The sequence below is a fragment of the Embiotoca jacksoni genome, unplaced genomic scaffold (assembly GCF_022577435.1).
Source record: "Embiotoca jacksoni isolate LCO1_2020_lvr unplaced genomic scaffold, fEmbJac1.0.p SCAF_3, whole genome shotgun sequence".
Classification (NCBI taxonomy): domain Eukaryota; kingdom Metazoa; phylum Chordata; class Actinopteri; family Embiotocidae; genus Embiotoca; species Embiotoca jacksoni.
In genome coordinates, this window is record NW_027185381.1 from 23,740,443 (window position 1) to 23,751,723 (window position 11,281).

The following is an 11,281-nucleotide window of genomic DNA, read 5'->3' on the forward strand; positions in this document are numbered from 1 at the left end:
TCCTTTAATTTGTCTTCCTACCTTGAGGTCAGACAGTCTGGTCTTGGCCAGAGAGACGTACTCCATGAGGAGGCTGCGGTGTTTGACGGGAACATACGGAGGGTGAAGGATGTGAACCTGGAGGTGAAAATCACAGTCAGGTGTTAGAAATCAGAGCTCAGTCATTCCTCTGTGCTTCTGGTGTTTTCTTACAGCTCACACTGGAAATAACTCAAATAAATGAAGTAAAATTTCACTAAAGCTAAAACATGTTTATCGAAACACTCAAACTACAATATAGAGTATAAACTGTTGTGATTTTCCCTTCATCTATATTTTACTACATTTCCTTCTGCATCCTGTTCATATAGTCACAAGGTCAGTATGTATGTGACAGGATGTCACCTTCAGGTACTGTGGGGGTTCAAAGGGCACGAGGTCAGACAGGAACTTCAGCAGGAACACCATAGACTTCTTACTGCCAGCGTGGAAGCCACTGCCACCGCCGAAAGACATCTGAAAAGGCGGAAAAAGGTTGTGCTATTCAGAGAAAATAAAAAATAAAGGTAGGTAGTAAAAGTTTAAAAAAAAAAAAGTAATGGGTTAAAAGTAATCAAAAAATACTTCAACAAACTGCTGAGAATAACAGATAAACAGCAGAAATAGTTAGTTACTGTGTTAAATAAAGGATTAATGGTTGAAACAATAAAGCTTCTGCCACTAGCAAAACAAATTTGAACCCAAACATTGACAAAAAAAAAGAATATTGTAATATTATCTGTTTTACTAACTGAAAATCTTCTGAAAAAAATAATAATAAAATGCTGGGAACCAGTGGTGTATATGGATTACCGTAAAAATATCGGCTGATTACGGCACAGAGAAAATGTAAAGGTCCCACACTAATCCAAATGTAACATTAAACAATCAACTGGAGCTGAAAAGTCGATGTGACACCTTGAACCAGTCGCTGTAGGAGGGGAAGATGGCCGGTCCCTCCAGTGAACCCTGCCGAGCCAACAAGAAGGCGGTTATCATGTTCTCCAGGTCATAGCCCTCGAATGCTGAGCTGAGCAGTCTGGACAGCAGCTCTGGCACAGACACACAAACAGAACGGATATAAATGCATATACAAGTCTAATATGTAAGTTTACTACAACAGAAACGTGGGTCATTCTCATATTGTTTTGCTGGTTTTAAAATTAAAAACTAAGCAAAACAACAAAACATCAAGTAGATGATTCATTTAAATGACTCGTCTTCCATCAAAGCGGTCAAACGTATTACTGGCACCTGTCAGCTTAAACCCCACTAATGCATGAACCAGTACAACCCTCATGTTTACCTCTGAGGCTGGGCTGTGCACTCTGGTTGTAAACCAGCAGAGTGGAGAGGAAACACAGGACGTGTTTCCAGTTGACCTCGTGGGTTTCCAGAACCTGCTGCAGGTGAGACAGCAGCTGCTCCACGCTGAAGGTCACAGCCAGCTTTCACAGAAACACAGAGACGGTCACACGGTGATCTCGGACAACCGCAGATTTGCAAAATTTGGTTCTTTTTAGCTCTGAGAAAGCGAATACTGAAGTGTTAAACTGAAGAAAGCGAGTTTGGGACACAGGAGTTGACCGACAGGCTGACAAAGTCGCTGCTAAACACATCATAACTGATAAATCAATACCTGGACGTTTGGACGCCAGTGGCCACAATTTGTTTACACGTGAAACAAGTTGCTTATAAACCAAAATTAAGGACCATAGCCAATAATATACACAGGACTGAACATTATTAGCAATTTATGAGCTCCAAATATTTGAAATTAGACATTTCTAAGTGACATTGTGTAAATAATATTAGTGTCTTCCAAACCCCCATCTATTGCAATTACAAACAAATTCATCATGTGAACTGTAAAAGACCATTTAAAGGATCATTTTCTTTAACCACCAAAAATTAATTTACTGTCAGACAAAATATATGCCAATACATTTTTTTTTATCAAAAATGTATTTCATAGCCTTTATTTTGAAATAGATTAAAAAAATTAATTATAATTTATGCTTATACATTAATGTTACAGGTGTCTTCTCGGTTCTGTGGTGTTTACGTGACGAGTTATTGAGCAATAAAAACTGCAGAAAAGGCCTTCATGGACTTGAAGGAGTGACATGAACGGTGAAGCTTGTTGCTGTCGAAATGATGCCGCTTCATTTTATCATCGTTTTGTAAAAATAAATAAATGCATAAGATAACACAGATATCAGTCATCTGTTAGTCAGAAACCCCGCAGATGGATGTGAAATCTAAAGTGACAGACTCAGATCACAGGATTTCAGTATAATATACAAACACCCTTGTGCATGTACAAAGTAATTTCAATCCTGGAAAACTTAAACTGAATCTGAAGATACAAACCGAGTGGATGAAATATTTACCTTACGGAAGAGAGAGGTCAACAAGCGGCTGGCTTTCACAAAGGTCCACTCGTTCTGCAGGGTGACGGCGTCGGACACTGAGGACACATGACTTGGTTGGTTCCAGGTTTTCTGCAGTGTTCACCTTTTTTTTTATGTAATTCAAGTTTTTGCAACAATCGTCACTTTTTCATTATGATTTAACAAGACTCCTGATGACTGAAACTGGCAGTAGCAGCCTATACTGCAGGTCTTTTAGTTTATAGATATACAACATCCGTAATCATACACAAAAAGGACCACACAAAAACATTCAAGACCTTTGGACATTACATTTTTAACTTTTTAATACCTTCTAATGTCTCATTTGAGGCATAGGACCTGCAAATATCCTAGTTTCATGTCAGGTGTTTAGAAATTGACAACATGTACTGTACATCAGGAAAGTCTACCTGAAACCCTCAACCTTCTGACTCCATTTGAAAACACACAGATAAATGTAGGCGCTGAAATGAACTGGTGTTTACCTGTCAATCGAGGCTTGTAGGTGAGAGTCTGAGTGAGCGAGTGTGTGAAGAAACGCCGAAGAGATTCTGCTGATGCTGAAACTCCACACAGAGAAGCATCAAATATCTGAATCCTGCAGGAAACACAGGGCAGAGGAGGAAGAAACAAAGACATCTAATATACTCAAAGTCAGTTCTGAGGGAACGGGTCACAAAACAAAACCAGAAACATTTAGTACGCGAGAAATCTCGATTAAAAATACAGCCGAGTTAAATTTCAGGCTACGGACCGCAGAGTTTAAACAATAACACTGTCGCAGTGCTGTTTGTTTGTTTTGTTTTAAGTTTAGTTTAGTTTAATATTATTCTATTTTTATTTGTGTTAAATGTGCATTTAAAAAAAAAATTATATTTAATATTTTTTTACTACCTTTATTTTTGCTTGTCCTTTTTATTGCTTTGCCCTGTATATGCTGCTGTAACATACAAAAATGTCCCTTTGAGGGATTAATAAAATATCGATCTAATTAATTCACATGAATGTCCCCGTGAGCGAGAAGTGACGGGCACACGGCTGTTATTTGGACGTTTAAATGCACAGCTCGGCGCTGCTCCCGGGAGCTGTGACTCGGTGTGTGTGAAGCACGCAGACTGTTGCACTGATTTTAAGCGAAAGCAGCGTGATCGCAGGTGCCAGGTGCTGCGTCTTCAGGACCGGACAAGCGTCAGGCAAATTTCACACTGCAGCGTCGGAGTTTACTGAGAACAGCGCTGAGCGGAAAAATCATTCAGTCAGCTGCAGTCCTGCTGGAATAAAATGTTCAGAAAGAAACGTGGCAAAGCCACCAGAAAGGCCACGAACTTTTACCAGTGCAGGGACGAATGTTATCTTCTAATAGCTGCAAAAATCGACACAATATTTAAAAACCGGATCATCTTCTGCGGTTACTATCGACCAACAAATTTTGTTCTCTCTGATCCATTTGAACTCACTTCAGGAAAATTCACATTAACGCCATTTGTAGTACACATCTTATAGAATTAACAAGTTTCAATTTAGTACTTTAAAGTTTTTGATTTAAAAATAGCTTTAACCACCAAATCAGATGAAATTCACTTGAGTCAAAAAATTAAAGGGCAGCTACTGTGATCTGTTGAGCCCGCGACCTTTATCAGGTGTTTGTTCTTCTTCTGCATCGTCAACTGAATTATCTGCTATTTAATTATGGGGAAAAATTCACTGTCTTTCTATAACTTCAGTCATTTAGTCAACTCTTTGAATAAGTTTAGCTGTGTAGTTAGCGCTTTCCATGACTTTAGCTGTAGTTAGCGCCATTTTGTCATTAAAAAAAATAAATAAATAAATTTAAAAAAGCTGTTTTCTCTCAAATTACACATTTCTATGGTGATATATTTTCTCTATACAGATGTCAAAAAGTCAGATAGGTTCTAACACAACTGAAGTCAAACTAAATATATAGTAACTGCATTTGTCTTTGCAGGTTCATGTAAATCTTCACACCTACTCTCCAGCATACTATTCCTGCATGTCACAGAAATACACTGTAAAGCCTAAAAGTCTGGTATTTATATCATCTTGGAGTGACATATATATTCAGGTCTCTCCCTTCAGATAGAGACCTCAATCTCACCAAGGCTATCTTACGATATAAAGGTGAATAAAACAATGAAAAACAAAGAATATCTAAGTACCATAGCTCAGCTCCAGCAGACTGCAGCGTCAGACTCTCGTCCACAGTGTCCAAAATCCCTGAAAGACGGAAACACAATAAAATGTTAAAAAGCACGACAAAAAAAGAAAGTACTGTATTTATACTGGGACTTCCTGGCAGTTAAAAAGTAGAAAAACAGCTTTTGGGATCCTGAGGTGTGAATCAAAGTGCTTTGGTAAATATTTCATCCACACAGGACCGGGTAAGTGGGACGGGGACTCGTGGACTCACAGAAGAGCATGTCGTCCAGCGCCGAGCAGCAGAGCAGGGAGATCCTCTTGTCTGCAGCTGCTGGATCGTAACTCAGCTCAAAACCGGATCCCAGCAGGACGCCAACCACAGCTGAAATACAGGAGACCGCTTCTTAGCATTGTCCTTAGCAGTGATAATGACCTTACAAGAAGGAACCTAACATTTTATCAGGTTTATTGATAAAATAGCATAGCATAATGATCCTAAGCACTCAAGCACATCAACAAAGGAACGGAGGAAATTAAATGTTATTTAATGGGCGAGTCGAAGCAGAGATTTGAATCCCGTTGAAAAGTCGTGGGAGTATTTGCAAAGTTATTTGCGTTAAAGGGGGCAATATTTGCTTCCAAGGTCAAGGGTGTATTTACTTTTTCCGCAGGAGAATTTGACATCTGTTGATATGTTTGTTCGATGGATGATTGATTTTCCTCCTACTGTTGTTCAAGGATCAAATGTTTGCTTGTCAACATTGTCAAAAAATTCAACTATTTCCATTCGATGTACCTACTTTTTTTCACATGATTGTAAATAGCTACAGCAGTTAAGTAAAAGTAATCCTTGAGTAAATTCATGATTTTTTTTAAATCCTTCCTTTTTTGAGTTTTGATGTTTAATGCTGCCAAAAACATTCTTGTCTTTCTATTAAACAGGCGCAGCGACGCTCTATTGATGTGATGTCTTGTAGTGCGCACCACCCACCACCAGAGGTCAGTCATGAGCAATAATGAAAATGTTTGTTAGTTGGCATCCCAGCTGCCCCCCCCAAAATATTTCTGTTGTTTGTGTTTTTTAGGTGCCATGCTTCAAAAAAAATTGTGTTTTGTGGGTCAGCAAAGACCTGAACTGAAATGAATGGTGATGGTTCTTTTTTTTTCTTTTTTTTTTTTTAAAGGAGAGGAATAAGAAGAGTAGATGCAGAATAAAGAGCAAACATTTCCACAGCATCAATAAAATGATTCAGTCTAACTAAACTAAACTCACTGTGTCCTGATGAACTGATCAAGATTAAATCTCCAGATACTAAAGCAGCTTCAAGTACTTTAAAGAGCCGATAACAACGGCAAGATGAGTCAGAGAAAACCGTGTCCCTACTTGACAAAACTTTCTGTTGAAGTCGTTCGGTCTCGTTTTCTTCCTGCGGAGGCGTCCAACCACACAGAGCCTTCAACCGAGACACCAACCACGACCTCAACCCGTCATCGCTGGAAAGGAACAAGAGAGAATAAAGTTCCCTTGTCTGAAGTGCAGTCCGCATCATACAGCAGGTTGCACACTGATTTTTGTTCTTCAGGCTCCTTCAGTTTGAAACACAACAATAGATGTTACATTAAAGTTTCAGCTTCAATTTGAGCGGGTTTACATCAGTATTGAAAGGTCTTTAACACGAGCATTACTTCAAAAGTAGTCGGGCACTTGGCCACTAAATGTTTCTCAGGCAGCCGCGTGTCGTTTGATCATTACTATATGAACGAGGAGGTCACGTGAGGTCAGAGTTGGCTGAGAGTGTTTATTGAAACTGAGGTGGAGTCGTCTGACAACGAGAGGAGTAAAAAGGTGATGACGCAATTGAGGGACATAAAAATGAGGTTCACCAAATCAGTGCTATAAATTTAATAGCATAGAAATGGCAAATTGAAGTTTTTAGTTATTCAATTTCACAATCGTGTTGCTTATAAGATTAAAATTCTTGAAGACTTTCTTTGCTTCTATAGAGAATTTTATTCCCACAAACACTGAACAGGAGCTGACCGACGGAATTTTCTAAAAACAAAAAACAAACAATCTTTCTTACTTCTCTATAATGTACTTCAGAGTGATGATGTTGTAAAAGTGAAGATGGTACACCACCTCCAGTTTGGGCAGCCTCTGTAAAAACACCATATATGTTAAATATTTCACAGTGTTAGTGAGAAAATGTGAAGTTTTGGCTAAATATAATAGTAAATGGCACATATTTGAGTTTTGAACTGAGAAAACTAAAGCAAGAGAAAATATTTCAAAAAGAAATTCAATTTAATATCTTCTGAAATTAATTCTGTTACCCTGAATATCATGTATGTTCACAGACACCCTGTTAGTATATCCAATTTAAAATAGAATAGAATAAAAAGATTTACGTGTAAGAAAAAGGCCCCAAGTTCACAGATTTTCTTTGGGTTTTTTTAAGTCTGTGAAAATATATGATCAATACGTGTCAGAGAAGACGCTTTTCTCTTTTTGTCTTCACTTTAAATGTTCATTCTTCTTTTATTTTTACACATGGCTGCTAATGATGAGGAAAATATCCTTCTTCAGATGTGTTTTGATTTGAACTCTCAGACTCTACATCCAGTGTCTGAGCTCTGACGCGGGCGCACACCTGATCTCTCCTGTACTCCTGCCACAGCAGTTTGGGGCAGAGGGCTCCCTGTGACAGCAGTTCTCTGCTGGACTCCAGCAGGACACGCAGCTGGACCTGCAGCGGAACAAGAACAGGACTTGTAGTGCAGGGACTTCATATCTGACATGTGCTCTGAATAACTATCCCGCCGTCATCGTGTGAACTCGGTGTGTCTGCAGCCGTAGCCGAACCACGGCAGTAACAGATCTGCCAACAGATGTGACGCAGCAGATGTTTTCGATATGCTGAACTGCGGTGGCGTTGGGGAAGTTGACCAGAAAACGCTAAGTCACCGTGACACACACACATTCAGTACTAGTACTAACAGAAAACTCAAAAATCGACTGATTATAGTTTAAACTCTGCAGTCAAACCCTGCGTGTAATTAGTTTAATTTAGATTTGGGATTCAGCTGTGGTCTGGTGAACAGCGGTCTTAAATTAAAGAGGAGATGAGCGACACTACGGCACCTTCAGTCAAAGACTTTTATAAACAAAACTTTTTAGAACCTAATGTAAAACCGATATGAGTTTTGAAAGCCAGAACTGTGAACTGAAGACGCTGAAAGCAAAAGAAGAATATGGTTTCAAGGTTGGTTTTTTTCAGTTGGTAGTCTGCATTCAATCAAAAATAGTAAATAAGTGTGCCTGTGGTAGAGAAATCTATCACACGTTGATGTGAACAGTGTGTGCAAACGGCTCCTGTGAATTCAAAAACTTGTCACCAATCAGTTATTTGTAGGGCCGGGTAACAAACTTCCGATACTTTTGCAGCACCGATTGGTTTTGATACGTCTAACATCAAAAAACATTTTGGCATTTAGTACCAAATTTCGATACCAACGTCTTCTTCTGTTAGATACTCACTCTCTGAGAGGAAGTGAGCATTTCTCTCTTCTTGTCCTCTTCCTCCTTCCTTTCATCACTTCCCTCTGTGATCTCCATCAGTCTCTCCAGCACCATCTTCACCGCCAGCACCGTCACCGAGACATCCAGCTGGGCAGCCTGACGCTTCAGCTCACACGCTGTCCGACGATGATGCAACACAAAATGTTTACTTTAATCTAAGGTGGCGCTGCACTTACGTGAGATTACAACATTTGAACACTGATATTTTCCCAGAAGACAAATAATGGACAAAGATGGACGTCATGAAAAGGTGAAGAGAATGTTTTTCTCTTCTGCCATTCAACAGCAAATATTAGGGACCGAACAGACAACAAACCCTGAACATTTCTGTAAAGTTTAACAGCTGCTTGTTTTGTAAGTGAAATGGCCTCACGCAAAAACATTCTCTTTGTTTTTTGCAAAACAATTATTTAGGATGATTTGCAACTTTACTTCATACTGCAAACAAAGAAATAAAATCTTCAAAAGCTTTGAGAAGATTGACGATAATGATGATGACTATGCGGTGAATGTTATTTATTTTGTATTTATTTTATATACTTTGGGCCAGATTTGGACACGTGACCTGTCATTTCACCTTTGGCCCAAGTGATGGACAGTTTAAAAGGACATCTTTGAGGGCACGACTCAAACACTCACCCAGCAGCGACCCCACAGCGGCCGATGAGACGCCTTCACGCGCTGCTTGTTTGCGGTCTCCATTCTGAGAGCGGAGAATGTTGCACGGATCTGGATTCTACAAAAAGTGTGAAAAACATTTTAACAGCATATTAGTGAAATTAGGGATATGAAATCTAGTGTATCACCCAGAAAGAACATATTCCAATAAATAGTCTTTTAGGGTTTGTTGGTAACCTAAAATGCAACGCAGAACACTTTCCACAGAAGCTAATAAAGTGGTACATTTGGTAAATTCAGTGAAAGAGCCAGTAGAAGAGAATCATCCTATAAAAGTTCAACAATATAATATATATTTTTTAACCGCTGACAGTCGTGACACGGTCTGTTGTTACGTGACTCCTCCGGTTCACAGATTAGTCAGCCAGGTAGTTTTCTCTCCTCGAACTCACCCCGACCTCCCTGAACAGACTGCAGAGGTTCTGCTGCTGCTCCAACAGCTGGATCGCTGCCTCCTGCAGCTTGTGACCATCCTCCTGCTTCGGCCTCTTCAACACACGACCAGCTGTGAACACATTAATTGAACAACACAGTCTGCCAAAAAAAAGTCTCCACTTTGCTCTACTTAAATCAGAGCAAAAACTGCGCTCGTTTTGGAAATGTTGTGAAGGTCATTAGCTGGGACTTAAGCTGAAACCATGATTAGAAATCTACATATACTGCTTATTTTTTTTGTTGTAAAGAAATGTAAAGGGCCACGCCAGAGTCCACTTAAAAAGCTGGTAATTTAACATACACATCCCAACAACTATAGTTGATCTGAAACGTCACAAACGTCAGTCAATACCAGGGCAAACGCTCACAATTACAAAAGGGACTGTGATTTAACGTTAATCTGGCTGCATTTTGAGTGCATATTTTAATTTCTGACTATTTACATGCTTCAAATGTGTCAACTCACCGAGGAGGCTCGACAGAGTCCGTTTCTGAGAGACCGACTCACACGACGCATTCAGTGTCATTTTACTTCGGCTGAACACTTAAAAGGCACCTTAAGAGAAAGTTGGCAACGTTTTACACAGTTAATTGGGTTAAATGCTGCTTTAATTGCCCTTTTTTACGTTTTCAACCGGCAGCCTCAATGTTTTGGTTCAGCCTCTCCTCCATGTTTTCCCCCCTCGCGCTCTTCTCTCTCATTGGTCCGTACTGCAACCAATCAGGATAGAGCTTTATGTTGCGGCACAAACAGAAAATATCCCGGAGTTTTAATGTTATACAATTCTGACAAATGTCTGTATTTGGTTGTTTTTTTTGTGTGTAAAAGTTCATATTTTATAATATTCATTTTTACAATTTTCTGACAAGTTTATGGTTTGCCTTTATTGCTCAATTAATTTTTCATTTTTGTTTATTAATTTTTTTTTCCTTGTGTCTTTTATTGCAGGTATTTCCTTTTATTATTTACTTCTAATTGCATTATTATTCAATAAATTCCTCTACAGTATACTTTATTCAATCTTTTTCTTTCAAGAGTGTTATTATATTTGGTTCCACTTGAACCAACTACAACAGTAAAATGCTGCTGACACATTTATGCACCAGCAAAATCAACATAATGATGTAACATATAACTTACATAACTGTCATATTTATATTGTAAAGTACCATTTTCACAGCAGGACTTTTACTTGTAACTGAGTGTTTTTACTATTGTATACTTTTTTAATTTTATAAAAATATTTCTATTTTCACTTTCTAATTTTACTTTGAAGTAAAGTATCTTAAGATTTCCTCATTTTTTGTATTGAATGTGTCTCAACAGCTTTGTGTTCTCCAACTCCTAATGAGCAATATTTTTTGCCACTTAGGATGACTGTTAGTGATGAAATAAGATCCGGTGAATACCGATCAATAGACTGCACATCATCGCTCCTGCCTTTTATTTTGCCAGTAAACAAGCCTTGAGATATTTACCCTGTCCACCGACTGACTGACTGAAGGTGACCAGCAGTCAGTCTAGTATGGTGTGATCACAGCCTTCACTCAAGGTTTATTTAAATTGTACCAAAGCAATAATCACACCACTATAGACTTTTTTTTACAGATAACACGAGTAGATTTTATACAAACCCTGTATATAAAACTTTATTTATTTGCAAATAGTTTTGTAAATTTTATGAATCCCCTTTCTAAAAAAGTATATTATTTTTGTGCAGCTCTGGTCATTAAATTGAGCTCCATGTGAACTTGCTAACCTGACCTTTTGTGATGTAGCTTACTTCCCCCATCTTCCCCTCATGAGCATCAGTTTACTGCACGCTGTTTTATCGTAGCTTTATAAAACCATTGCTTTGTATCCTGCGCTGCTATTGCTTGCTATTCTTACATTATTTAATATATTCTTTAGTGCAAATGCTTACAGGGCGTTGCTGCAAAAGAGCATGTGTGCTTGGCTCAGCTGATGTGTATCTGTACTTTCCAAGGTAAATAACTG

General features: G+C 38.7%; 1 protein-coding gene across 1 annotated transcript in view; it reads right to left on the minus strand.

Moving 5' to 3' along the window:
- Window positions 1–9,928, minus strand: part of LOC138206301 (Fanconi anemia group A protein homolog) — a 20,529-nt gene extending 10,601 nt beyond the window's left edge. Inside the window, exons 1-15 of the mRNA XM_069162902.1 lie at window positions 9,749–9,928; window positions 9,240–9,352; window positions 8,809–8,905; window positions 8,128–8,285; window positions 7,241–7,336; window positions 6,674–6,747; window positions 5,974–6,083; window positions 4,861–4,971; window positions 4,610–4,667; window positions 2,918–3,030; window positions 2,412–2,488; window positions 1,325–1,466; window positions 937–1,070; window positions 385–495; window positions 22–117 (exon numbers count right to left, since the gene is read on the minus strand). Of these exons, the coding sequence (XP_069019003.1) occupies window positions 22–117; window positions 385–495; window positions 937–1,070; window positions 1,325–1,466; window positions 2,412–2,488; window positions 2,918–3,030; window positions 4,610–4,667; window positions 4,861–4,971; window positions 5,974–6,083; window positions 6,674–6,747; window positions 7,241–7,336; window positions 8,128–8,285; window positions 8,809–8,905; window positions 9,240–9,352; window positions 9,749–9,809 (1,551 nt within the window). The 5' untranslated portion in view covers window positions 9,810–9,928. The remainder of the gene's footprint in view (window positions 1–21; window positions 118–384; window positions 496–936; window positions 1,071–1,324; window positions 1,467–2,411; window positions 2,489–2,917; window positions 3,031–4,609; window positions 4,668–4,860; window positions 4,972–5,973; window positions 6,084–6,673; window positions 6,748–7,240; window positions 7,337–8,127; window positions 8,286–8,808; window positions 8,906–9,239; window positions 9,353–9,748) is intronic.
- Window positions 9,929–11,281: the final 1,353 nt, after the last annotated feature.